This window comes from Colossoma macropomum, unplaced genomic scaffold (genome assembly GCF_904425465.1).
Source record: "Colossoma macropomum unplaced genomic scaffold, Colossoma_macropomum, whole genome shotgun sequence".
NCBI lineage: Eukaryota > Metazoa > Chordata > Actinopteri > Characiformes > Serrasalmidae > Colossoma > Colossoma macropomum.
This window is the reverse complement of record NW_023494807.1, coordinates 6,959,719-6,987,458: the sequence shown is the minus strand read 5'-3', so window position 1 is coordinate 6,987,458 and position 27,740 is coordinate 6,959,719. Positions and strand designations below refer to the sequence as shown.

General features: G+C 39.3%; 1 protein-coding gene across 4 annotated transcripts in view; it reads left to right on the top strand.

Annotated features, from left to right (window-relative positions):
• Positions 1-27,740, top strand: part of arhgef2 (rho/rac guanine nucleotide exchange factor (GEF) 2) — a 92,896-nt gene that overhangs the window by 32,810 nt on the left and 32,346 nt on the right. For 3 of the 4 annotated variants that reach the window (XM_036556191.1, XM_036556190.1, XM_036556192.1), the window contains one exon: positions 24,439-24,601. In XM_036556191.1, coding sequence (XP_036412084.1) covers positions 24,439-24,601 — 163 coding nt within the window. Of the gene's footprint in view, positions 1-1,398; positions 1,726-24,438; positions 24,602-27,740 lie in introns of those variants that run through there. The other variant, XM_036556193.1, reaches the window with a different exon arrangement.

The window sequence follows — 27,740 nt, the reverse complement described above, 5'->3', positions numbered from 1 at the left end:
TAAGAAGTGGCTTTTGGCTGAGGCTGAGTGGCTGCAATGCAGGGCGTTCCCTCTCTGGCTCTCTAAATTTAGAAGAGGTTGTGTTTTGTGTTTCCTATCAGCCTGACCATCAACTATCATCATCTTTAGGCTCCACTCTCTGTCTTTCTCTGAGATCGTACAGCAAGTCTGGTGCTGTGGTCCATTTGCGTGTCTGTGTAGTCTAATTTAACTTATTTTATCAATTCAGTATGAAATAAGTAAATTAATTAAAGCTTTATTTAAATATTTACCATATTTCTGCAGCTTGTAGGCCAGTTTTGAGTAGTGCAGCATGCACAGCTTTTAAATAATCTCATATACAGTATTTCCCAGTACGATGATCTCTATTCAGTTACTAAACTAACATTAAAGGTGCTAAAAGTTTTCTTCATTGGAAAAGAAGTACATTCTTAAAGATGGTTCTTCAAGGGTTCTTTGCATGGTGAAATGGTTCTTTTTTATGATTCTTCAGACTGATAGAGAATGTGTTTATATAGCACCAAAAAGGGTTCTTTACTGTTACATGCTTGACATCATAACAACAGAAGAGCACCTTTTGGTGCTATATAGAGCCATTTTTAAAAAGTTCTACGTAGAACCTTGTGCAACACATTCTCCGTCAACCTGAAGAACCATTTCACCATCTAAAAATCATTTAATCATGAAATGCTTCTACACAGAACTCATAAAGAACTTTTTTCTACATAGAACTCATAAAGAACTTTTTATTTGACTTTCTAATTTAGTGGATGGCTGGGATATAATTTAACACTGTACTTTACACTCTTAAAAAGATGATTCTTGACGGGTTCTTTAGTGAAGACACTGGTTCTATATACAACCAAGAACACTAAAAGAAACATTTGCATGTTTGAAGCGTTCTCTGCATGGTGAAATGGTTCTTCAGATTGACAGAGAATGGGTTGAATTTGGTTCTATGCAGCACCAAAAAAGGGTTCTTTTATTGTTACGATGTGAAGCTTGCAACAATAGAAGAACCTGTTTTGATGCTATGTAGAACCAATTACAACACATTCTCCATCAATCTGAAGAACCATTTCACCATGCAGAAAGGCATGTTGGCATGAAATGATCATGGTTCTAAATAGAACCATTCCCTTTACTAAAGAACCCTTAAAGAACCTTCTTTTTAAGAGTGTTATCTAAAATGAAGATCCCCCATTTCTGATGTTTTACTTATTCTGTGCAAAATAAAATGAAACTGCATGGCTACTTGGTAACTGGCCAGGAGTTAATGAGTGGCCTGGAGCGGACGAGCCGGCCCCTATTGGACAAAAGTATGAAAGGGGGTGTGGAATAAGACATGTGGGTGTGGTTTTTGGTGAGAGGGGGCGTGGCTCGTGCCGCCTGGGAGAGAGAGACTGCCGGGGTTTCCTGTGTGAAGAAAAGTGTCTCAAAGCAGCGACTGGCTTGAATCGCTTACCGACTCGGATACAGAGGAACAAAAGTGGATGGAGTCCTCTATTCGTGTCCTCTCATAACAGCAGCGCCGTCCACACTGGATATACCGTCCGGATCCTCCTCAGACATACATTTCTCTGTGTATTCAGGGTCCAGTTTGGTCGAAAAGTAGGTTCAAACTGAGCACTTTCTGTTTCTTTTGGACAAATGCTCGGTATGTCCCGTGTTACGGACCCGTTATCGAAAACGCGTCAAGAGAGAATGAAGGAGATCAACTCGAGGGTGAGTGACGTTTTTGCTCGCTTTATTATTACCGTGCAAAATAAATACATCATATTTTCACGGAGCTGAAGTCAGCTCTTGTTCGAATTTTCCCGTTCCACCTTAAACGAGGCGCCAGAACGTAACTGCTGCATCATTTAAGGTGGAACGGGAAAATTCGAATAGGAAGCCAACTTTAGCCTCGTCATATTTATAGCTTATATCTTCTACACTAACAAAATGTTCGGTTATTCTTTTTAATGCCTGTACATTTTCTTAATTACACTTTTTTTTTCTATGGTTTTCCACGTAAAGCTAATACGTTTTGGCACTTTTGTCTTTACAGACTCTCGCAGTGCGTAAAAAAGTAGTTCCGTTTTTCATGATTTCTAATTGTACAGAATAAAGTGTTTTCTTAAACTTTTAAACGTTTTAATCCGTTTTTCTGTAGTTCTTCATTTTACTTTTCTGATCTGTGGCCATGCCGTGTGGAGAAGCATGGCGAGGACTCTTCTATTCCATTGTTATTTTTTTCCCCACCCGTATTCCTGAAAGCCCCGCCTTCTGCGCCAGGATTGGCTACCTCAGCGCTCAGCCGATTGGCAGACTGCATGCGAGTGTGAACTACTAGCCAATCCCAGCGTAAAGAAGAGCCAGTCCTCGCGCAGCGGGCAGGGCTTTGAGGAATACGGGTGGGGAAAAAAGAACGCCAAGGCAGCACGTTGTCTGGAAGGGCATTAGTGGGGGAAGGAGCTGAAACGGGATCATTACAGTCATTACAGTTGGGCTTTTTACACGTTGAACATTATATTTATTCTGATCCTCTTGTGAACTCTGAGCACTTATTATCTCATACAAATGTGTACATGCATAAATACTGTAATGAAGTGGGTTTTTCCTTGAGGATTATGTGAATCAGGGATTGAAGGTCTGGTTACACCGTGATATCATTTCTCGATACTTTTGTGCCTTTTAACCTCGATGACACTGACTCAGTATTTTGTACACAAGGAAGTGTTGAGTGATGGTCTCCGTGGAAACTCTGCAAGTGCTGTGCCTGTGGTGTGCGGCTTGCGCAAGCAGTGTATTTTAGAACTACAGTCACTTCTGTGAGATCCAGTGATAGAAGACAATGCCAGGGTGCCATGCAGTCAGATGTGTGAAGGTATATCCAGGACTGTAAAGGAAATGAGGGTTCTTACAGTGACTTTAGAAACGTGCATTAGCTTTGTGGCATCCTCAATTGTTAAAGGAGAGGTTAAAGTAAGTAATTAATAAGTAAGTGAAGTGAAGGAATACTCCATAGTCTGTATATGTTGCAGAAAGTCAATTATTGTAGACTACAGTGTTGATGCATTGCCCCATACTTATCAAAGAACAGAAAATGTGATCAAGTCAATACACATTTACAATTAAAGTCAGTGGGCAGATGCTCTGACCATATGCTATAGATGTATGAGACAGAGACTAGGAGTATTTCTCTGAAACAGAGCCTACACCACACAAATTTCCCCCCGATTTGTACTTTTCCAGCAAATTTTCACAGGCAGAATCAGTTTTTCCAGGTTGGGACATCAGTCAGAAGTGATTGACAGCACGGATGATCTAGTAGTATGAGAGAGGCATTGAGTTAATCAGTGTCCTTCCATGCTCCAGAGTGATGAAGAGCCTCCTGATGTTGTCAGACATTTCATATTTAAGTCCTGTAGGTGGTCAGTGATGTAACTGAACAAGTGATGCAGCCATTAGTGAATCAGAGAGCTTGGAAGAGGTGTACATGTACAGTGATGGGGAGCTGCTTATTGAATATTGGCGAATATGTGAGTGTCTTAGATAACTTAAGTGTCTTAATAACCAGAACCTCAGGGCACAAACTTTACAGTTTCATATCAGCTTGCCAGTCCGTACTAAATGGCTTCTCCAGTTTCCACTGCAGAACAGATCGATATCCACTTTTCTTAACCACATATTTATTTTGCATTTTTTTTAGTTTGCATTTTCACTGTGCTTCTTACCAAGCACAAATATGTCCGTTCAAGTTTTAGCTTCATTTGTATCATGTAAAATTGGCTAAATTTGGGATGTAGGTTTGTTTAATTGTCTAGTGTGCGCACCCACATGACAAAAGCACAAGAAATTCTGTAAAATACTGGCTTTATAGCTGGAACTATGCTTCAAATGATGAAAGAAAGAAACATAAGCTACTGGCAAACACGCTGTTGTAAATACACTTAAAAAGGATGCTAGAGGATCTGTGCAGTGACACAGGCAACCAGGTGACACCATGTTAACGTGTCACAGTGAGGGGAAAGTCAACAAAATGGTGATGAGTTCTGTCCAGCGAATAGCCCACACCTCACTGTATAAACTCAAACCACTGCATCATTTTGCCGTGTTGCCTGTTTTGAAATGCCATTATCGTTTGAACACACACTGCGTATGTGTGAGATGCTCTCCAGTTTCGAAGTCTGTTAGCATTTTTTTAGTTGTATGGTGTTGGCCCGGCTTAACATGGCAAAAGGACCATGAAAGCTGACACACATCCGCATGCATGTTGTGTAATTTTAGTAAAGGACATATAAACGCTTACCTACTCGCACATGCAGATGATCTCATTGTGAACCACACTTCTAGGAAACACTTTATAAATAGCTGTGCTTTTTTTAAATTATGCTTGTGAAGAAAAATATACTAGGTGACAAAACATATATCCTCTTGTTCCTCTTGTGTGCCCTGGAACGCTCTTTTAGCTTCCCATAATACACCACCTCCCAGACGGAACGCCCAGCCACTTTTCTGTATAGGCTGTGCCCTTTTTTAGCCCATTTTCCTGAGGGCAAAGAGTGGAGAAAGTCGTCTGTGGGGACATAAGAGACACAGAGAGGATTGTACCCAGGGCCTGAGGCTTAGACATGAGACAGTAGGCATGCACACACACACAGAGAACTAAAAGAGAGCTAACAAACCTCTTATTATTACTGGAGCGTTCGCAGCGTTGACTTCACCTCTCTCTTGTGCCCAGCGCTCCATTTCAGTGCCATGCATCGTCTCATAGAGCACCTCCTGAATCGGCCCTCTATTTGAGTGCGAGTTACACTTACAGCCTTGTACCAGATATAATGGTGGCACTCCGTTCTTTTTATAAACAAACAAACCATAGTAGTATCTAGCTGTATGTTTTACTTACTGCTGGTTTGGATTTACTGCAGCTGGGCCTTGTTTTCTTCATAATTGAGCATTTTAGCCCTTTTGTAGGTGTATTAGTTTTACTTGGGAAAGAACTGTACTTAAAGATTACTGAGCAAGATCTGTCAGAATAATCCAGTATGAATCTGCAATATCCAGTGGTTTTACAGTCAGACTGTAATAACTGAGGATTGATCTTACTCCAGTATGAATCTGGGACCTGGGAAGTTTCTACATTCTGACTAATAATTGTGCAGTGATTTTAATCCAGTATGAATCTGCAGTGTGTGTAGTATTTAGAGTCTGACAGTAATAATTGTGGAATGAGTTTAATCCAGTATGAATATACAATGTGTAATTTTAGAGTCTGACAGTCATGATTGTGTAGTGGTTTTAATCCAGTATGAATCTGCACTGTGTGTAGTTTTCACAGCTTGATAGTAATAATTATGTAGTGATTTTTATCCAGTATGAATCTGCAGTATCCATAGTTTTTACAGTTTTGCACACTACTGTACACACTAATGTAATAACAGCACCTGCTCATATACACTGTGGTGTGATGTGTTGTTATTGTTATTGAGGGCGTTTTTGGTGTAATGCTCCTATGTACATCCAGGCTGTGTCATTTCAGTCCAGGCTATAACAATACATGTGGAAATTTGGGAAAATAACACAGACACTGTACCGATCAACCAGTCAGATCTCTTAGAATTTACATTACAGAACCAGCTCAGGTAAAACTAACCCAGCTTGGATAGTGTTTTGTTGCAGTAAAGTATTGACCTGTAATAATCATACTGCCTCAAACAGTAATTTAGTTGTTTTAGATAGTCTTTGTATGGCAGCTGTATAATTTGGTATTCGTCTGAAGTCACTCCTTTCTGTCTCATCTGCCTTTGTGGTTAGATTACTGTTACCTAGTTAGCGGTCACCACAGGTTTGAATGTTTCATTGCTCTATTCTTGTGTGTAGTGGTTAAAAGTATGGGCCTATGTTTCGCTCTCAGTAACCTACACGCTCTGGTTAAAAATGGTCCCTGGGTGATTTATTCCTGGTAATTGAATTGTTTGCAAATTACACAATTAAAAATAGAACCTAAGTTTTGCGTTATTTGTGTTCCTTTCTTCCTGAAAATGTCACCTTGAATCTTTCAAGCAGTTCAGTGCCTGATTGGGACACAGTATGATTACAACAGGGGGTTGTAACAGCGACAAAACTTGTCATTGACATTACTTAAACACAGGTTACGACAAACGGCGGCTGATATATTTAGATAGTCTCACTTAACCCAGTGAATCAGGGGCAAATGTCCCCTTTACCCCCCACAACAGCTATGTCTGTTTGGTTATGACAAGATGGGGATTTTGTTTGGGCTGTACTTTCTTAATCTGCTTTGTTGTAGGAGGGATGTCTGTCTGTGACTCAAATATGGTTTGTGTTGGTGCCGATGAGTCAACTGATACTTTTCTTAAATAAAAGTGCATTATATAGGTATAGTAATTAAGTAATTAATACAAAACGGTCATATCTCTTCAGCTTGTGTGTTTGCATGTACATGTTTAATCAGTCCTTTGTGCGTCCATTATGTGCTTGAATGGCTGGAAGCTTCAGGAACAATAACTGAGCTTTGGCTTGACTGATACAGCCCTTATAAGCGTGTGCTTAATTTTTGGACTTAATGTCACTGATGGGGCAAAAGACCAGTGTTTAATCACTATTTAATCCACGCAGCAAATCAGTTGTCCTCGTCACATCCTCAGGCATGTGTTGTGACAGAATAACAACACCGCAGTCGGTTCCTGCAGATACCTCAGGAATTCAGCATGGGGAAGTGGTTTTACCATGGTGCAAAGTGTCTTTCAAGTGCTGTCTCCATTACACAGCAACTGCAGGCTGGGGCTATGTGACCTTTGACCTGCTCTTATATATGGTGTGATGTAGGGGTATTGGTAATGGACAACACAGTGTGACCACCAGAGCCCCCACAGGCTCCAGCTGACCCACACGTGCCTAGAACTAATGTTATTTTCTTTACTATTAACGTAAACAAAAATCCGTTAGCTTATTGTGTATTGCAAGAAATAATATGAGGGTATATTCAGTAAATGCTGATGAGTTCTAAAAGTGATAATAAATGTCAAAACTCAAGATCCCACCTCTATGATAATGCCAATTTCTGCTAGCGCCCTTGGGGAATTTCTAATAGTATGTTAGTGCTAAGCTAACGCTGATGCACATGAACATTTCTTTGCACATTGAATCATGTAAAAGACATTACATATGTTATTTGAAGCTTGTACCAGATATTAACGCATTTGTATCCAACAATGAGCCCTGACATATAGAGTTGTCACATCTGTTTTCCATTTCTAACAACTGACTGAAAACTGGCTAGACTACGACTCATTCCAAGTCATTGATCAACAGAAAACATGATTGGTTGGTTCCTGTGTCACTTTCTAAATATGTTTGTAGTTAATATAACATGCAAGGCCTTCAGGAGCTGAACTAAAGGCCTTGCATGTTAGATTAACTATAAAACATAACCAATGGGAGAGTTTGGTTGGCTGTATCTACCTAGATACCACAGAGGAAAAAAAAAGATTGGACAATTTTCTGTTAGGCGTTTAAAGATCTTAACCTATTTGTTTCCAGTATAATGACTCTATTAGATCAAAATGAACAAAATAAAGACATTTATTTCTTATTTCTCAAATATGAGAGTAACTGGTCATTAAATGAGCAGTAGGCTACCACTGTGGTTTATAATACTTTCTAATTGTTTTAAATATGTAATTCAGCTGTGTTCATTTTGTTACAGAGGTGTCTGAATCACATCATTATCAGTGTTTGTGAATGTTTAATCGACAGTTATTTCGCCACCGTTCTACCCTGTGTCTTAGCCAAAGCAGGTGTTGTCACGATAATGAATAGCTAAGGAATATTTCCCAAGCAGCAAACGTTTTCATATCATGTTGATGGTTCATTTGCTTGGGTGCTCATCTGTGACTTTAGCCTGTTTTGTAAACTTTGAGTAAGTCTTTCCTGCTTCATTTCCAGCCTTTGTGGGTGAATAGCTTTAGCTGGGAATGTCAAACTCTCTGAGAAAACTGCAGGTAAATGATCCAAACAAGCATGTAGAATTTTATTGTGCTTTTGTACTTTGGACACCCCCGCCCCCACCACCACCCACTCTGCATGGTACGGCCTATAAAGCTGCTCCACAGTGTCTCTGTCAGAAGCAGTAAGTGGAGATGGGTGAAATTGTCCAGAGGCTGGGAAAGGTGTGGGTGGGGCAGAGGGAGAGCTAGGTCAGGTTGCCATGGGGCCCGCAGAGAGGCTGGCGGTTAATAAGGATTAAAGAACAGACGGTCAGAGGCACAGCCTGGGCCTATCTCGCCCTGCAGACCAGGAGAGTTTGTAGAGTGAGAGTCCACCGTAGCTATATTGGTCAACAGGGTAATGTAAGTGTGAAGCACTTTAGCATATTGACGCTCTGCAGCAGGGGCTGGAGGACACCTGTGCAAACAGCAGGGCCACAAAGCTGTTTGCATGCCGTTATCGGTGATGCTTGACAGAGGAACTGCACAACAGCTGAATAGACTCATACACGCAGGAAGGCCGGTGAAGGTTAGGGCAAGAGAAGCAAAAGAAAGCAAGGATCAAGGGAGGCTGGAGTAATTCTCAGTTCCTCACCTGTCAAACGGGATCCTGATTCGATTTTAAAGGAATGTTTTATACTGAAACAAAGTTTGTGTCTACAAGGCTGCTGTAGGAAAGTTTCCCCACCAGTTAGCACTGCACACTTCATCTTAAATCAGTCTCATCACAACTTGCCTAGTGTTGGACACTATGAAGATCTCTATTGCTGTCTTGACAAATAACATTATATTAAGTCACAGTATGCTTATCTGAACATATTGTGGATATCGTTGAGGAGAAGAGAGCTTACTTAGTCCTGGCTAATTGAATTGAACATAGTGCAGCTCAATTCATACAAATTCAGTTTTTTAAATAGTTTTTTAGATGTAACATTTCTGTTTTTTTTTTATCTGTTTCAACTTATCGAACCCCACAAAACAAAATATTCTATATTTATCATGTATTGTAAAAATGTCTTGAAGCACTGATATATTTTTGTCGTATTGCCCAGCTTTACACTCCCCTCAAATTGTGTCAAGATGTTAAGCGATCTCTAATAGACCTACTTATTTGGTTTCTGACACTGTATGGCATAATGTTATCTAAAAAATGGACAGAAAGTACAAGCAAAATTAATGCAATGTAATCCATACATCTGTCCATTTTCATAGCTAACAGTATGTAATATAATGTCAGAAACCAAATCATCAAGTCAGTTTGAAGCTTCAGACACCAACCATGTCTAAACTAATTGACAAAATTTTGTCTGTTCCTGTAAGACCGTAATGGAAATTAGTGAACAGACTGGAATGTGGTTTTAGTGCTTTATTAATGCACTCAAGCGTACTGTTTTTAGAGGGTACGCTTCTGGGTCAGTGAGTGTCTGTCTTTGCGTCTGGGTCTCTCTGTCAGAGAAATCTGACTAAAGAGCCAGTCACAGGAAGTGACCTCAGTCGGTCTTCTGTCCACATAGCTCCTTCCCACAGACCATACTTGGGCTAAGGTTGACCTTCCCTTGGGCACACCCATGTTATTCAGTTCTCTTTACTGCCACATACTCATTTGGTTTAGCTGCAACTTCTGCATTCTGCCACTGAAGTACACAAAAGATGAGGAAAATAGGAGCAAAACTGTTTTGTGGATTGTTGTATTCAGTGTTGGGCGATAAATGTCTTTACCGGTGTTGGTGTTAATGCTGTTTTGTAGTTTTAGAGATGAAAAAATAAAAAAAAATCAGGGATGCATGACAATATCCGAATCTGTATTTGCAGATATTTGGCTAAAGAAATCAGAAGAACCAGACCAGTGTTTAGGTTTGACAGATACTTCAAACTGAGAGTGTATATATATATTTACATAATATATATGCGACGCTGGGCTACTGCTCTGAAATATCTACATTTTATTCATTTTATTGCATTTGTAATCCTCTTTAAATAAATATTTTATTTTTCCATAATGCTAATCCAGTTAGATGGTGTCCTCATTTCTGTGTTTTATAAATGTTTATGTATTGGCATCAGCAGACATGAAAAGTATTGCATTGGTGCATCAGTAAGAATGGAATTTGCTGCGTGCTTTAGATGGCTAAAACAGCTTAAAGTGCATAACAGGTATTTTTTCTGGTAATGGTTTGTAATGGTTGATGTAACAGGTAACAGTGCTGCCCTTCACACAGCAGACTGGGGTTTGATTCCCTGCCCGGGCAGGCGCACCATGCTACACCTTTGAGTCCTTGGGCAAGACAGCACTCTGAAAGAATGGCCAAGCCCTAGTGGTATTGTTTTGCTTTGTGTTCTGTTGTCCTTGTTTTCCGTGTAAAACTTATGTTGGACTGGCTGAGCCACAGTTACAGACATATTACAGCAGAGTGGATCATCGTGAGAGATTATTGTTTGCTTTGGATAATCCCTGCTTTTATTTCATGTAATTCCAAAAGGGAAGTGCAGCAGAGTCTCAGCTACAGAGCTACAGTTGAGCAGTTGTTGTTACACAAAGCACATCAGTTTTATTGCCGTGTGACAGAGTGTCTCACTCGCTTTGTGAAGTCGGACAGGTGTGTGTGGGTGTGATTCTGGTTTGATCTCTCTGCGTGCTGTTTTAGACATCCTCCTGGGTGTATTAATTAGCAGTCCTGCTGCTCTCTGGGGACGGCTGTTGTGGGGTGAGTTTTCACTCTGCAGGGGGGCTAACGGGATTCTGCTCGTTAGCCAGTCGCCGGGTACCCCTTCAACGTCAGGGTCAGAGTGCACTAAACCGCAACTTGCCCACCATCTGTCTCGGCCTAGGCACGCCCACAGGAAAGCGTATGGAGTGATTCCCAGCCCTGGTCCAGGAGTACCCTTGCCCTGCATATTTTAATGTGTTCTCTGCTGTATTGCAGCCTCTTCGATTCAGGAAGGACTAATATTAGCTGGTTTTGATTACAGTAGGGAAAATATCAAAATATGCGAAGAAGTACATCTAGAGTTACATCCAAATAAGTGTCACTGTCATATAAAAATGTATCTCCATTTTTCACATTTTATTTTTATATCAATTGAAAAATCAAGCTGCCCTTTGCATCGTGTGAACATTTCAGGACCACCCTTATTACAGAAATAAAAGCACTGTTTTTGACCAAGTTATTGTTCAAACCCTTCTATATCCAAATTTTTTAAAAATGGATAAACAGCATTTTGGAGTTAAACTTTTCACATATTTATTTTTAATGACTCCAAAACGTATTTATATTACATGTTTTAGGAAACAAAGCGTCAAACCAAATGGCATTTATTTCAAACAGCTCACTCTAAGAACTTTTAAAAGGCGGTTGGTGTGCTTCAGGTTAGCATTAGAGCAGTTTCTTTGCAGGCTTTAAAAATGCATTTGCATTTCCCAGCAATGAGCACAAGCTGACCCACACTGCTGTAAGATAAACAGCCCCAGACTTTACAGCAGCCTTAGTGCTTTCTGATTGGAGTCCTTCTCCAGGTGTTCTATATAAAAAAGGTTTCCCATCAGTTTGATGTTGTCCTAAAATTGTTTTAACTCCAAAACTAACATCTTTTTGTTAAACATTTTATGTATGAGGTTCATTAGTTTACAAAAAATTCATTAATATTTACCAGTGGTTAAAATATCTAAATACTGTTTGTGGCCATAATAAAGAGTACTGTGCAAAAGTGAGAGACCACCTTTTATTTATTTAATTTCCAGGCAAAACAGCCAGTTAGTGTATTTAACATTACCCTGACCCTTCAACAACAAAGTACAATATTAACACTTTCAGTGTTTATTATTTTCACACTTTGCCTTAATTACAGCTTTTATTCTTTTCAGAATACCTGCTTCCAGGTTTTCAGAACATCTGCAGGGTATTTTTTTTTTCACACCTCCAAATATCAGTCTTAGAAGCTGTTTGCATTTTCTGCTTCTCACAATCCAAAACACACCCTCATTCACACTTATATCCACTCTTTTGAGCTCTATTGTTTAGCGCAGTTTTCCTATTGCAGCACTTCTGATTCATCCAGTTGCACAACTGTTGAACCATTTTCGTTTAACCCATTGTGTTAAAGCAGAGAACACAGGGCAGCAGTTATGGTTTCCCAGGACTGGCATTGAAAACCCTGCGCTACACCATTAGTTCCATTTGCATGCATTTACATGGCAGATTGCCGTTAGGGCCATACTTTGCCTAGTAGGCCTTATCTCTCAGTTAAAGACTTGTTCATTGACTTTTTGCGATGTACTCTTACTGTGTCTTCTCCTTTTCATCATGGCATGCTTTTTGCAGGGTTTTCCCCCTCTTTGTACCTCAGTTCCTAACCTCAAGCTGCACTAAAGCTCTCACTGTTACCCCCTGCCTGCTGTGCTTCCTTTCTTTGTCTATTCTTTATCTAATCTCTCTCTTTGTTGGCCTGTCAATAGCCCCTGAAATCAAGTTACCTGCTCTGTTTTTTCCTTTCAATCCTTTCTCTCTCTCTCTCTCTCTCTCTCTCTCTCTTTCTCTCTCTCTTTCTCTCTCTCTCTCTCTCTCTCTCTCTCTCTCTCTCTCTTTCTTTCAGGCATCCTCTTTTGCTTTTTCAGCACACTGGTCTCTGGGGCTCTTTTTCCTTTTACTCTTTTCTCTTGCTCTCTTTTTGTTTCTTCATCTGTCTGCCCTCATGTCTCTGAGGGCCCCATTGACCCTCACTATGCATGCGCACTTTCTCTCTCTCTTATCAGAGGTTATCCTTTGGGCATTCAGCTCTTTCCCTTCCCAAAGCAACTCTCTGTTTGGTTTTTTTTCTAACCTGAGGACAAAGTGAGCGATTCTGAATACTGGCTCTTGTATACCAGGTCCTTCTGCAGCCCTCAGGTAAAATGACCCGGTTGTTGGTTTCCAACTGTGACCTCATACCTCATTCATACGTGCTCTTCTGAATGACTTCTACACATGACTTCCTGATTATTAGGCCAGACATATGGCAATTGGCTGTCATTATTGTAATAAATTACATCACAAGTGCGCTTTTCTGAGTACCATGAGTGACATCAGGACTTCTACAGCGCTGAACAAGCGTGTCATAAAAAAACTTCTGGCAAATTATAGGAAGCGTATAAACAACAACCACCAATGTGTAGTAACCGAATAATCTGGATATTACGTGGCTGATATTGGCCCGTTTTGCCATTATCTGTTTTTTTTTAGTGGTGTCAAAGTTAACACACAAATAACGCGTTAATGCTCCATCCCTAGCTCCAACCTGAAGCCCAGCTGCTCACATGCTAAATGTTGCTATGACTTTGTGACTGTAGTCCTCTTGTTCAAACACAGCTTTTAAATGGCAGGAAGTTCCATTGATGGCTGTCTTGATAAAACCAATTATTTTCAGCTACTGCTTTACTGTATTTACTTGTCATTGAAGGAGGAGTCTTAAATTAGCACAACACAGTGCTGATGTGACAATCCCAGTAATATCAGTAACATTAGCACCAGAAGATGCCTTCGGGAGGCCACACTGGACAGTGCTCGCAGTGGAACTACGGATAAATCAATGACTAGCAAATTAACAGAAGCAGGAGCAAAGTGGAAAACTCCAGTTGCCCACAAAACAAGATGTACTGTAGCACTATGAGAGCAAGAGAGTGCGGTCCAGAATGAAAATTGGAAACTGCTTTCACCCTTTTTTCAGCTTCGCTCTGCATTCATTGAATTTTTGTGTCCAGGTTCCTGCGTTCATATGATGAAAATAATGTTATTGATTTATTGAAAGTAACAAATGCTTTCTGAAAAAGCCTATTTTGTCCAGTTATATGACTATAACAAAATGTACTACCTATTAAATGGAAAAAAAAATCTTTACAGTCAAATTTGTCAAAGACTAACTGCAAATGTCTACACAAATTAATGTGGTTAATCATTTTAAGCATTAGCAGCCCTACGTATTTTACCATTTTGATTTTACCAATTGTTTGATTTTTCTTTCTTAAATAGTTTATTTTTGCAAAAATATTGTATCCAAAACTCATTTTACTTGCTCATAGCCTCTTTAACTGTTTTGCTGGTGCATTTTATCCTATCCAAAGCTTAAGAGAACCAGATATCATGACAAATATAATACATCAAGTATCGTGATGTTATGCTTTTTCTATATTGGTCACCTTTTCTTCACTCTTTCTAACAGACTCTATGAATCATGGATCTCAGAATCTAGGTTTTGGAGTTTTCCTGATTACTCATATTTTGTTGCATGATGGAGGTGGTGCTTTATTGATATTTAAGATCTGATAATCCTGGATCAAGTCTGAGAGTGCATGGCTGTTGCTTTTGCCAGGCCTAAGTTTGTGTTGTTGTTGCTAGCTAGTGCATCTCAGGGATTTCAGATTAAGATGCACTACTGGCACACACTTAATAACTGGAGAGAGGATTTTAGTGGCAGACTGGCATTAAAGGAGATTACAGTCAGGTGGACAGTCAGGTGACCATAGGGTTGAGCTGAAGGCCAAATGTTCTAGTCTGTTGTACCCAATAGAAAGAGAGAGAGAGAGAGAGTGCCAACCCTACCAGAGGGAGAAAGAGAGAGAGAGAGAGAGAGAGAGGCCTAGTGGAAAGGAGATTGGCTAATATAGTTATCTCCTTAGGGACTGTATTGCTTTAGAGGAAAACAGTGCCAGCATTAAAAATCACAAGATTCACATGAACCTCCTGAGTTCAGCTGCTAAACTGGATGCTGTTTATGCAGCTGAACATTAAAGCTTTGGCTGTGGGCAGTGGTGGTGATGATAACCCTTCATCTTTAATGTGCTGTGATGATATCATGAGGTTATCTTCACTATTTGCACTTCTTTAAAGTGCAAAACTCTGCATCCCAGCTTTGGAGCACTGTTTAATTAGCTGTTACTTGTCTCTTGTTATGCCCTTTTTATTTCTTGCTGATGAAAAACGGTTCATTGTGGATGTCGAGATTAAAGCTTTTAAATTAAGATAATTTCTTCTTGTTTACAGTATCACTGCCATGAACTCATGATACCAAAGCAGGTCCAAAGTCCACAGTCACTGATTTAATCTCCTTTCTTCACCCTTTATTGCATTTGAGTGCTGTGTTTTGGGTCAGTCTGGCCCTTTATCCTGAGGAGGCATGCTGTATTGAGGTTAATTGAACTGTAATTCAGCCTCAGATAAGAACACGCTCATTCCGGCCCAGTGAGCTGGGTGAAAGCACATGATGGCCAGACCAGTGTGTTCTCATGGAGACGTATGGAGGGCGAGGCCCCCAGCAGACACACCCTGCCTTACTGTAGAGCACTCAGCTGGAAACAAAGTCACTGGAGCCCGTCTGGGCCTTTGCCCCACCATGCACTTAAAGACTAGTGGGCCTTGACTTCATCTACAGTTACTGACAGTTACTGATTAAAGCAGTAGCTATTAGAGCTAATGGTACCGTGATTTTATCATGGTTTAGGAGTGTTATGAATTATTGCCATTATTAAATGGCAAAAAAAATACACACAGTTCCAAGCAGTGTAGTTCACAGTAGACTATGGTTGCCAAACAACATAATGGTGAAAGATGGACATGAACAGCACAGGTTTATGTCTTGATGCATTAATGGAGAATTCACATTGTATGTGTGTGGTCATATGTGAGTACAGTACTGTGCAAAAGTCCTAGACCACCCTCTTTTTATTTAATTTCCAGGCATAATGGCCATTAGGAACAAGTTTCTAATTTTTTAGTCTCAGTGCTCAGAATCCTCAACAACTACGTATGATATGAATATTAATATTTTCAGTGTTTATTGTATCCACTGTTTGCCTTTATTGCGACTTCTATTCTTTTTAGGAGACTGCCTTTCAGGTTTTCGAACAAATTTGCAGAGATATTTTGCCACACCTCCAAAGTTCGGTCTTTGAAATTGGTTTAGCATTTCTGCTTCTCGTGATCCGAATAATCCCGAACACATTCAGTGATGTTGAAGTCTGGACTCTGGTGTGGTCAGTCCATTGTTCTGAGAACTCCAGCAGCTTCTTTGTTTGATGTCTCTGTCTCCTTCTCTCAGTGAGGCTTCTTGACAGCTACACCTTCTTTTCAGACCCATAGCGCTGAGTTGTCCTCTCACAGTGGAAGGGTGGACAGCAACACCCGTGGATTCTTTCAGATCTGAAGCAAGAGTGGAGCTTAATGTTCTCCTCTCTCTCAAACAAGAAAACACTGTTTATTTGATTCACATTCCCTGATCTGGGTCCCATTTTCTCTGTATATTTTAATCATTTTTTAAACTCCACTTTTGGAAGTTGTTTTTTCATTTGTTTTCCTTTGACATTCCCTTTCCTTATGCAAGTGGATTATTTTATATCTGATCTCTTCAGAAATACCTCCCAAAAACTCTTACAGTGGCCATTTTGACTGGAAAATAAATGAAGGGACCACAGTTTAATTTCTCACTCTCACATCTATATAACTGACACATTGCTTTCATAGTAGTTGTCAAACAATCTGTAATTGCTGCTGTAAATAATAAGTCTTAAGGTTGATACCTGAATAATAAGCCTGCAGTTAAGGAGTTAATACTTTGAGAGACTTGTATTGACTAATTTCTAGGAGCTCGCTGAAAGGAGCATCTTTGCGCAACAAGTGCAAGAACTTCTTTTCTCAATAACTTCTGGTGTGTTGTGTCACCACACTCCCTCCCTTCTCTTCTCGTTTCCTTGGTAACCCTGCCCCCCCTCCCCCCAACCCTGTTAGGGGAAGTTTGTTCTGTGTGCTTCTTTTGCAGGATGTCATCTGTGATAACACTGACAGAAATACACTGTATGTCCAAAAGTATCCAGACAGCCCCTGTAATGAGTCAATGTAGCCACAAACAGCCTTTATAATCTCTATAGAAGCGCTGTCATTAGAATGGGATGCTTTGGAGCACCACACATACTATGCCCCATGCCAAGCGTCAGCTAGAGAGGTATAAAACCCACAACATTGGGCTGTAGAGCAGTGAAACTGCATTCTCTGGAGTGATGGAGCTCCATCCAATACCTTTGGGTTGAGCTGTGATCCTCAGAGCAATGTTCCAACATCTAGTGTAAAGCCCTCCTAGTAGAGTAGAGGCTATTACGGCAGCAAAGGGGGGACAAACTCCCTATTGAGGGCCTTGATTTTAGTAGAAACACTTGACGAGCAGGTGTCTGCAAACTTTTGAACATGTAATGTGAGAAGCAGATGGACTAACCACTTTAGGAAGAACTGACGCTTTGTGGCTTTTTTTTGTTTGCTAAATAACCACAAAGTTCAGCATTATGATTATTTTTATGCTGCATTGCATTATTCACCTTGCAGGAACAGGAGGGAATGCAGCCGTATGATTTTTGCAGAGTTTATTTGTGCATTAAGTAGTACAGTTAAATAAAAATGTAAACCAACGCTGTAAGACCTATTCATAGTCATAACCAAGAGCACATAGAAGCATGAAGAGGAACTGAGACTTCCTCCACAGCCCTGCTAGACTCAGATAGCAAACACAGTAGCTGCTGCTTACTGATGAAGAGGCCTCATCCTGAACTCCGTGTACTGCTACTGGGTCCAAATTTGAGGATCAGTGGTGTTCATGTAAAACATTTACTCCAATAAATCTCAGTTATAAAGCAACTGGCATCAGCAATTTATGCAGTTTAGACCAGGAAGACAGATAATAAAATGCTCACTGTTATCTTGACAGGTGTAACGTAGGTAGAGCGATATGAGCTGAAGTTTATATTACAGTGTTTTTCACTGTCTGGATACATATCATACATACCATATGTACAATACACAAAATACATACCAGTGCACTTGTGTTTGGGGATGTACACAGGTATTTTAGGACTATTTGAGGTGCCTGTATTTGAATAATGAAATTGCTGTTTGGTTAGAGACATTACTTAAGGACACTCGAAAACCCAAGTTAGTTGGAATGCGCACCCCTCGTAATGTTATATGCTTTTTGTCCAACAAAATAGTAAGAAAGAAAGCAATGTGCTAACATTGAAAATGTTGTTAGACATATCATGTATAGGTCAAATTTATAGGTCAAGTCATAGATATAATGATATTTATATAGTGACTTTATATGTTGACTTAGTTCGGTGATGTTTTTGGGTTTATTACATGTAGGGATACACAGCAACAGCAGAATCATACACTGTAAAATTACAGTAAATAAATCACTACTAGTTGCATTACTTTTACAGAAATGTATTATACCTTATTGACTGTAAATAACAGTAAAAAAAACAACTGTATGCAGTAACTCCACAATCACCTGCACCACAAGATTACTGTGATGTAGCTGCATTCCACTGTACACTTACAGTAATAAGCTGTCATTAAAATACAATAATCACCTGTATTTTTACATAACAACTGTAAAAGTAATGTAACTCAGTAACCAGTAACCAAAGCTATACATTTGTAGTTGTATAGTGTAAAAGATAAACTACAACAAATAATAAACATGTAAATACACAGAGTATCTGAAGTATGCATTATATATTTACAATATGCATTTTACAGACAGTTTAACTAATAACCAAAAATTTGTAAAAAAAATGTTTATGTGAAATTACTGGACATGTCTTAAGAGCAGTTGATTTCACCATAAAATGACGGAAAGAATACTGTACTGTGAAAAATGAGTGTTAAATATTGTGAAATCCTCCCTATACATATGAAATTCACATACATAGTGGCGTATTTGCTGTACTGTGGAAGAGCAGAATGTTTGGGTGACGCTGGGTTACTGCGCTAAAATATTTGCATTTTATTCTTGTCACTGCATTTGTATCCCTACAGTAATAAAGGTTTTTTTTTCACTGTAATGCTGATCCATGTGGATCTAAACCCACTTTCTGTTTATATATTAGAGTTGGCAGACATGTACATGATATTGACCAGAATTCTCATATTGGTCTCTCATGCCCTCTTATTATGTATCACATTTGTTATCTCTCTGAATTTGTAGTATATATTATAGTATAATAGGGTGGAACCTACAGTAGATAAATACATATCTCCATACAGTGTCCAGCAGCTTGGTAAATGGAGTTTCTGTGAGCTGCATGATGGTGGGAGATTCCTGTGGGTTCGCCACTCTCTGTTCTGTACAGATAACAGCTTCAGAGGATGGAACATGAGTTGACTGTAGGCTCGGACCAAATATATATTAAGCTCAGTGCCGTCCACTACAAAGGCAAGATCTTACAGACTTCTTACACGTTGTTTACTGAGGGCGGCTCAGGATAAGTATCTGAAATGGAGAAGAAGTGATTGAGGTGTTTTGTATAGGAGGACAGTGTAAAAAAATTGAATCCAGAACAGGTTTTTAACTTCCTCCAAACGGCTACTGTGTCAGTGGCTTTTGTTTCCAGAAGGAGAAAACTTCCCTGTCTCTCTGGAACCCATTAAGTTGCATTTGGTTGCAATTTGGGGTTGGCGCCTGGTTTTGAGATGAATCTGCAGCATTATTCTCATCTGTAAGCGTCTCACTCTTACTCATCTCTTTCTCTCTCTCTCTCTCTCTCTCTCTCCAGCTCTCTCTTTAGCCCTCTCTCTCTCATTTCAGCACATCTCCTTCTGTGCTCCCCCACTATCTGTTTACTTAGTCACATGATACTAATCTACCTTATTAACTGTATTTCTGAGGTTTAATCCGCTCTTCTCACGTGATTCTCGGTGCGTTTATTTGATATGTAAACAGCATGAAGCTTTGTGTCACAAACTACTTTTATGAACTAGAAAATATATGAACAGAAATATAAGTCACACATCAGTCATGCTTGACCATTACTCTGATTAAACATAACAATAATAAGAGAGAGAGCTGCACTGAATTTTCCTGATTCAAATGTGTACTAAAACAAACTGAAATATTAACACAGTTAATGTCAAAACTGAGAGACAGGCTTGTGTTGTTGTATAATCTCCATAGAAAAGCAGCGCCGCACATGAGCCTAAGGTCACCATACCCAAACCTAGAACTGATTTAAAGCTCCCCAGCATTGGTCTGTGGAGCAGTGGAACTCCTCTGGAGTGATGGAGCTCCATCCATTAGTTTTGGGAGAAGTTGGGATCCAGAACTGATCATCTAACATTATTACCTGACCTCACTAATGCTCTCGTGGCCGAACGCAATCAAATCCTCACAGTAATGTTCCAACATCTAGTGTAAAGCCTTCCTAGAAGAGTAGAGGCCGTTACTGCAGGAAAGGGGGACAAATTCACTATTAATACCCTTGATTCCAGAAGAAACGCTGGATGTTCAGATGTCCACAAACTTTTGGACACACAGCACACATTCAGTTCAGTTTATTTGCATAGAGCCTTTTACAGCAGACGTTGTCACAAAAACGTGTTTAAACAGGCTGACTCCTCTGTCAGAGAATTCGACAAAGATTGATGCAACATCTGACGCTCTGCATGAAGATTATATCTTTGCGGCACTGTGTATTGTCCTGCACACAATACAGACGGTGTAGCAAATAGCTTCCTCCAATTTAAACAGATCCTCGTGGCCATCCGGCACGTGATAATCACACACTGAGAGTCAGACTGAGAATTATCGAGCGAATGCTGAAATAAAGTCAGGCGGTCTTTGACCGGCTGTCTTTGTGGCAGGGAAGCACACGGGTGGTTGCTATAGAAATACCTTAACAAGCACTTTTCCAGCCTATAGCTGCGAACGCTGGCCAGGCCAACAGCTCTCATCTCTGCTGGAGTCCAGAGATTAAACCCTAGACTGTCTGGAGGTTCAAACAAGCATCTTACACAGGCCTGATACCTTTATTATCATTAGTCCTAAGTGGTTTCCAGGCTTGTCTTATCCATTTTGTCACCTCACTTGCCCCATATGATATACAGCACCCTGTTTATTAAATTATATTATGATAAGAGGCCTCTCTCGTCTAGAGTCCACTTTTCATCTGTTTTGTCAGGAGGTTTGGAGAATGGCTTGGTTTGATGCAAGTTGTTACGTTGTCGATTTAACTTTACTGTGCGGGTCACATGCAATTTCATAATTAGTAAGGGTGAAAAGATAAAAAAATTCACTTCACTACGATTTAATACGTTGGTGCTCAGTTATATTATTTTTTTGGTACAGCAAAAATAAACAATGGGGTGTAAATGTGCCTTAAATTAATATGTTATGGATTCTTTTTCAGTTTATTAGAGAATTCCACATTTATAAAAAAGTACAATACAAGGAAATATAATTTTATATGCTATGCAGCAATACAATTCGATACAATGCGATATATTGTATTTTTGGATCAATGATAATTACATATTTTGCGATAGAGGATTTACATCAGATTTATGTTCTGTACAAAAAAATTGTTAGATATTAATTATTAATTTATTATTAAATAAAAGTTAATAATTTTTTTACTGCAACATAAGACTGCTTACACAATAACTTTTCATTAAATTGAAATCATAATAAAATGTCTTCCATTTTGAAACACAACTGTGGTTTGCCATGAATTGGTTCATTGTAGAGAAACTTACAGACTCAGATTTCTTTACAGTGGTGGTGATAGGAACCAGGGGTCACCATGTCTACAACACAAATATAGCCATTTTATGTACTATCCAAATCCACCAGTTACCCTGACCACGTCTTCTGAGTTTTTATATGTAATGCTGACGATGGTAAAATAATAGTAAATCAGAAAAAATGTTTTTTTTTGGGGACTATTTTGTCTCACAATGCCTTGCATGTACCTTTCCAATATAAATGGGTATATAAAAACAAGCATTAGACCAAAACCTCACCTTAAAACTATTGTAAAAAGTATTTGGCATCAGTCAACATATCTGGTACTATTTCCTGTAATAACTTTCTGTGAGGGAGCATTTAGAGACATTAAATCCCTCACACGTTTGGTTCCTATCACCACCACTGTGAACAAGTATGATTCTAATGTTCTCAAGGATGTAGCATTTCACACCAAACCACACTGAATGAATTTGTTTATATCTCAGTGCTTTAATTATGCAGAAATTGTGTGAATTCCCCTAAGAATCTGCACTTCTGGCAGAATTTTTCAGCTTGTTTCAGTGAACAATGTACGAAAATCAATATTGAACTAGACTATGCTTTTGTTGTTGTTGGTGATGAATGCAGTTCCAAAAAGGTTAAATAAAATTCTAATGTATTTCAAGAAGAACATCAGTTTTTTAAGATTACACAATTGCCATCTACCTTTCTTGCATTCATAGTGCTTTGGTTATGCTGAAGGCTTTGAGGAGATTTCTTTCAAAGAATTGCGTAACTAGTTATTAACAGGGGAATCACACAAACAACACAAATCACAGAGATTTCCTTCTTTCTTAAAAAGATAGGTCAAGTTTGTTGCTGGAAAGACGGCTTTCCCGAGCAAAGCTGCTTAAGGCTTGAGAAGTCGTTTCTCTGCCCAGCAAGAAGCTGAGCGCTCAGAGCGGCGTGTGTTCGGCAGGTCAAATTGAAATGTGCAGGATAAGGTGAACCCCATGCCAGGAACAGCTGGAACAGGCATTCACACCTGGCCTACTTCAACCTCCACGCCAAAAACCAGACTTTCCCTTCAGACGCATTACAAAAGCAGCCCTGCTTAGCCGTTCGGTTCACAACATCCTCCTGCTGGTTATATAAGGCCAGGTTTAGAGGTTCCCTTTGTTTGTAACATGCACTAGATATAAGGAATATAGTGGAAACTCCTTAAAAAATAATTGGTTTGTTAAATGTGTAGTTTTTCATCTGTGGTGAATTGAAGTACTGTTTTTATTCTTATGTATCTTAATAGTGCTGTAACATCAAGTAGCCAGAGGTAGTTAGATACAAGTGTGAGGCTACTTCATTAGGATTTTTCATCGATAGGCAGTAGGCAGATAGGGTCAAAGCACCAAAAGACTCCATTCATATCCATAATCCATAATCATTATCCAGGAAAGAGGGTAGAAAACCCTGAACACAGAAATAAAGAACCAACAAACAAAGAAGCAGAGCAAACAATGGAGTACATACAGTCCTTAATGAATTTGCTGACTGGAAACAGGTTTGATTTGTTATGAAGAGAAGGCAAAAGAGAACGTACGAGAAGGAACTGAGGAGCAATCGTGAATGTTCTGGGGGCTCCTAAGACAAAGCCTCAATGACAGTTGCTGTATCTTTGCAGGGTTTTTTATTTGCTCTACCCTGTTTTGCTTGCGCACACCAACAAGCAGCAGGGATTTAATGCACACAGCTTAATCTTAAAGCAAAATATAAAACGTACTCTACAAATACTCTTGTTGGAGAAGTTTCGCTCTGTTATGCGGTTCACAATGTTATGAAAAACGAGGAGCCTATGTGGTTTAACTTATCTTGGCCAGAGATTGTGATTCCAGATCAATTATGCAAAAATCCCCACCTCAAGAACAATAGTGTCAATAAAAATGTCATACAATAACCAAATAGCATTTTAATGTTCATAAAATGTGACTGTGATTATTAATGGATCATTTCTACAGGTGATGTTTATCTGCAGTATGTAAAGCCTGACAAAAGCAAGTAACAAAAGTAATTACAAACCTGAAAAAAATACAAAAAGACTTGAGTGTTGATTGCAAGTATCTACTCCCAAGAACCTTTAAACGCACCTTTTGTATTCTTAATGCGTTTGAGTCATAACATTTATCACAGCACTAGCTTAAGCAATGATGGATCAGGCCATATGGAGGGGTAACATCAAATGACTGGCTAAGTACTGAAGGAAAACAATAGGCTTGAGTGACCTGGATGAAGTCGCAGCATTGGCAAGGAAACCATATTCACATTCATGCTCATTGCTGTCCAACAATTTGTAAACATTAGTAAACTAACTTAAGTGTCTCTGCTCAAGTCATTGTCATAAATTTTGCTACAAAACAAAATTAAATGTAATATAGAAAAACAATACAATGCAAAATCCAGCTGTGCACATCTGCGTACTTGAAAAGACCTTTGGTGACCCAATGAGTTTCAGGGTTGTAAACAGTAATGCTAACAGTTTATAGCGGTTTATTCACATGAATGTAGAGATGGAATGATACCACTATTTGTTTCTTTGACTTGAATTAGTTCTTTTTTCGTCCCATCCAGCATTTTCTGCTGATATCAGCCTGATACAGATACCTGGTGTCACATTGGTTCCACTTTGATCCATACTGCTGCCTCTTTTACTCTTTGTTACGCCATTGTCCAGATTAAAAGTTTACCAAACTATGCTGCTGCTCAAAACTTAGTCAACTAATCTTACATGTTATGTCTGTTTGTCTGAAAATTGGCTGTTTTGTGTGATACTTCAGTTAACAGTTCTCAGAAGCACACAGGCCAGTAAGCACTGAGTTACAGATCCCACCTTTTGTCTTTTGAGGCTGACCTTGCATGTTTCTCCTTCCCCCTGCAGAACAAAGAGAAGGAGCGCATGAAGGAGCGAGAGAAGGAGGCGCGGGAGAGGGAGGCACGCTACAGTAATGGCCATCTCTTCACCTCCCTCACTGTATCAGCCACCACGCTCTGCTCAGCCTGCAACAGGAGCATCACTGCCAAGGAAGCACTCAGCTGCCCCAGTGAGTCTCACTCTTAAGCACACACATTAATAAGCCTCAGAAGGCCATTGATGACTCTTTACATGGCAAGGGTCCATTTGTGAATCCACACTTCAAGAGGAATTTCACCATTTTTTTAAATTTGTTGCATAATTAAGTAGTTATGATGTAACCAAAGTCATTCAGAGTGGTTTGATGTGAACTGCGCCATTCTGGAGAAACAGAATGGTTCACAGTGGTGGTTAGTGGAACCAGACATCCGAAGCATTAAATGACTACAAAAGCTAGCACAGAAAGTTATTACATGAAATGGTTATAAATACACTGCCTGGTGCTGAGGTCATTGTTTAATAAAAGCTTAATAAAGCTTTTAGCCTAAAAACATGCATTCATGCCAGAGAGGTGCATGCAGGGTGTTCTAAAGCAAAACAGAATATATATTTTTTCAGATCTACCACTGTTTTACCATCATTAATGTTACATAGAAAAGCTCAGAAGGCACGTGTAGGTTCACTGATTGTTTTGAGTAGTAAATAAAATGATGCTAGTAAATAAAATGATGCAGCACGCAGGCTGCAGTGTAATTCCCCCTCAAGTACCTCACTGACATACTATATACTTTACATGCTAGTTTCGTAGCAGTTACTGAGAAACAAGTCTTAAGGTTAATAAGAAACTAATAAGCTTACATTTTAAGGATTTAAAGTGTAGTATATAAAGTATAATATAGTTTATATGCCTCTCTGTTAAACAAAACAAAACAAAAGGCCCCCTTAGTGATTTATCAGCATCGCAGAAAAGTATGCCTTAACAAACTGAATAGCAGTTATTTGCTTTGCATTATTAACTGCCTATTGTTTAGACGTGGAGTGTGAGCCTCAGACTTTGCAGCCCCCACAATCTGCGCTAATGAAGTTTAGCTTCTATTGTAGTTGTTGGTGACACGTCAATAAAATGCATTTCTATAGCTTGCAGAAAAGCAAGTTAATGAGGTTGTTATCAAGCCGCAGTATAGTGAAGATTCTAGCGGTGTGAATTAATCAGTATGCTGACTGTGTTTGAGTGTATTGAGTTAATCAGCGATTTGCTGACTGTGTTCACACGCGGGCTGCAGGGGAATTCACAGCACAGGCAGGAGCTCTCCATGTGTGTCGAGTAGCCTGAGCAATTTATCATCTGATCTAGCCAGCAAAGCCCTTCTACCAGCCAAAGGAGAGTGCCAGAATTGTGCCTGTGCATGTGTGTGCAGTTTCAGGACAGAAATGTCCTGACTCTGTGGGAAAACCAGAGAAGAACATGGCTAACAGGGCAAAACTATATATATATATATATATATATATAATTTTGCCCTGTTAGCCATGTATATATATGTATATATATATAAACATATGGCCCTTACTATAGGTACTTACATAAATGTGTATGGGTGTATGGGTAGTACTACTATTACATATAGATACCTACACATATATAAATAGGACTATACATACAACATAAATAGGAAGATACATGCACATATGTCATACTTATGTATGTATGTATTACTTCATGTCCTGACATAGTGTATGTTTAAGGGAGTACAGAAGATAAGGGTGAGAGGGATAAACCCCTTCTGAATAAAATTTTTTAAACAAAACAGAGAAAGAAAGACAGATCAAAAGCGAAATAACAGCAGATGGAAAGAGAGCGAGACGTGTAGGGAGGAGAGCTCACTGCAGGGATATCTCCTGCAGCCTTCTCTACTCTCTCCTCCTTACCATCCCCCCATCTCTCTTTCGGCCCCCCTCCAAAATCAATCAGCTGCTGACTCCCGGCACCACCCCCACCCTCCTGTACCGCCCAGACAATAGCGTCAGTGTGTGTGGAGCGAGCCGAGCAGCCTCTCCACCAGGCCAGAGGAACAGCTGGGGGATAGAGGGAGAGAGAGACAGAGTAAACAAAGAGAGAGAGAGAGAGAGAGAGAGAGAGAAAGAGATGTCTAGGTGTAGCAGTGTGAAAATGCATCAAGGTGAAGGTGCTGAATTAACTGCAACAATTCTGGGATGTCAATTTATTTAGAAGAATAATATTTAATAAAATTTGGGTTTTTTTTGGCCAAAAGTAAAATTCTCAGGCGCTTTTCAAACAAAAATCTGAGATTATTGCTTGTTTTCCCACTAGATTCCCTTATTTTCAAAGGCAGCTTCATTCACCCTCATAGAACAGCACTTCCACTTCTTGGCTTTAATGTAAGGTATTATGATAAACATTGAATTAATACAGAATCTTTACATTGTGTGGAGATTTTTTAAACCTTAAGAAAATTTCTTCACCTCTCATTTAAGATAAGTGTCCTTTGAAAGGTTCTTAAGAAAAACAAAAGTGGTTGTTCTACGTCATCGCTCGAAAGAAGGAGCCTTTTTGGATCCTGAATAAAAAAAATAGAATCGAATTGAATCTCAGTGAAATGAGATTATGGTGCGTTTTATAACTTCGTGTGGTATCATATGGTGTCATTGTACACTGTAAAAAATTATGCAATTTTTTACTCAAGTAACTGAGTTACAAAGAAATACACTACTAGGTATTCTGTTAAAATTAGTTCAACAAGCTCAAAATTATAAATTAACCAGATTATTTACATTTTTAAGTTAAAATTTGGATTCATTCTTTTTTACAGAGGATCATAATCGAATTGTTGTGTAGAGAGAAAAATAGTTTGCACATTTAGTATGTTATCAGTGTATAAGTGCATCTGCTAAATGAATAAATGTAAACTGTAGTGGAGAGAGGAGAAAAAGAGTAGAAAGAGGGATGATTTATGGTCATGGAGGTGAGGACGCATCTTCTCACAGGCTGCTAGAAAGCCCTGCTGGCTGGTTCTTGTGTCCTTGTGACTGTGCTGAGATCAGCATCAGCTCTCCTATCTGACCTTGCGGAAAAATGAAAACAGCATCTGCACTCTCCAGCAGTAGTGCGGCTAATGGAGGACAATGAACATGAGTATTAATATCAGCTATATTAATTACAGTCACATCAGTCAGATCTCCACAGAGTTTAATGAAATATTAATGTTAATTAATGAATATATTATATATTAGTTTCCTTCAGTAGGGCAGATTTTGTGCATTTTCTTGGTTATCAGTCAGTCTCACACACAGCTGGTATTGATGCGAGTTAT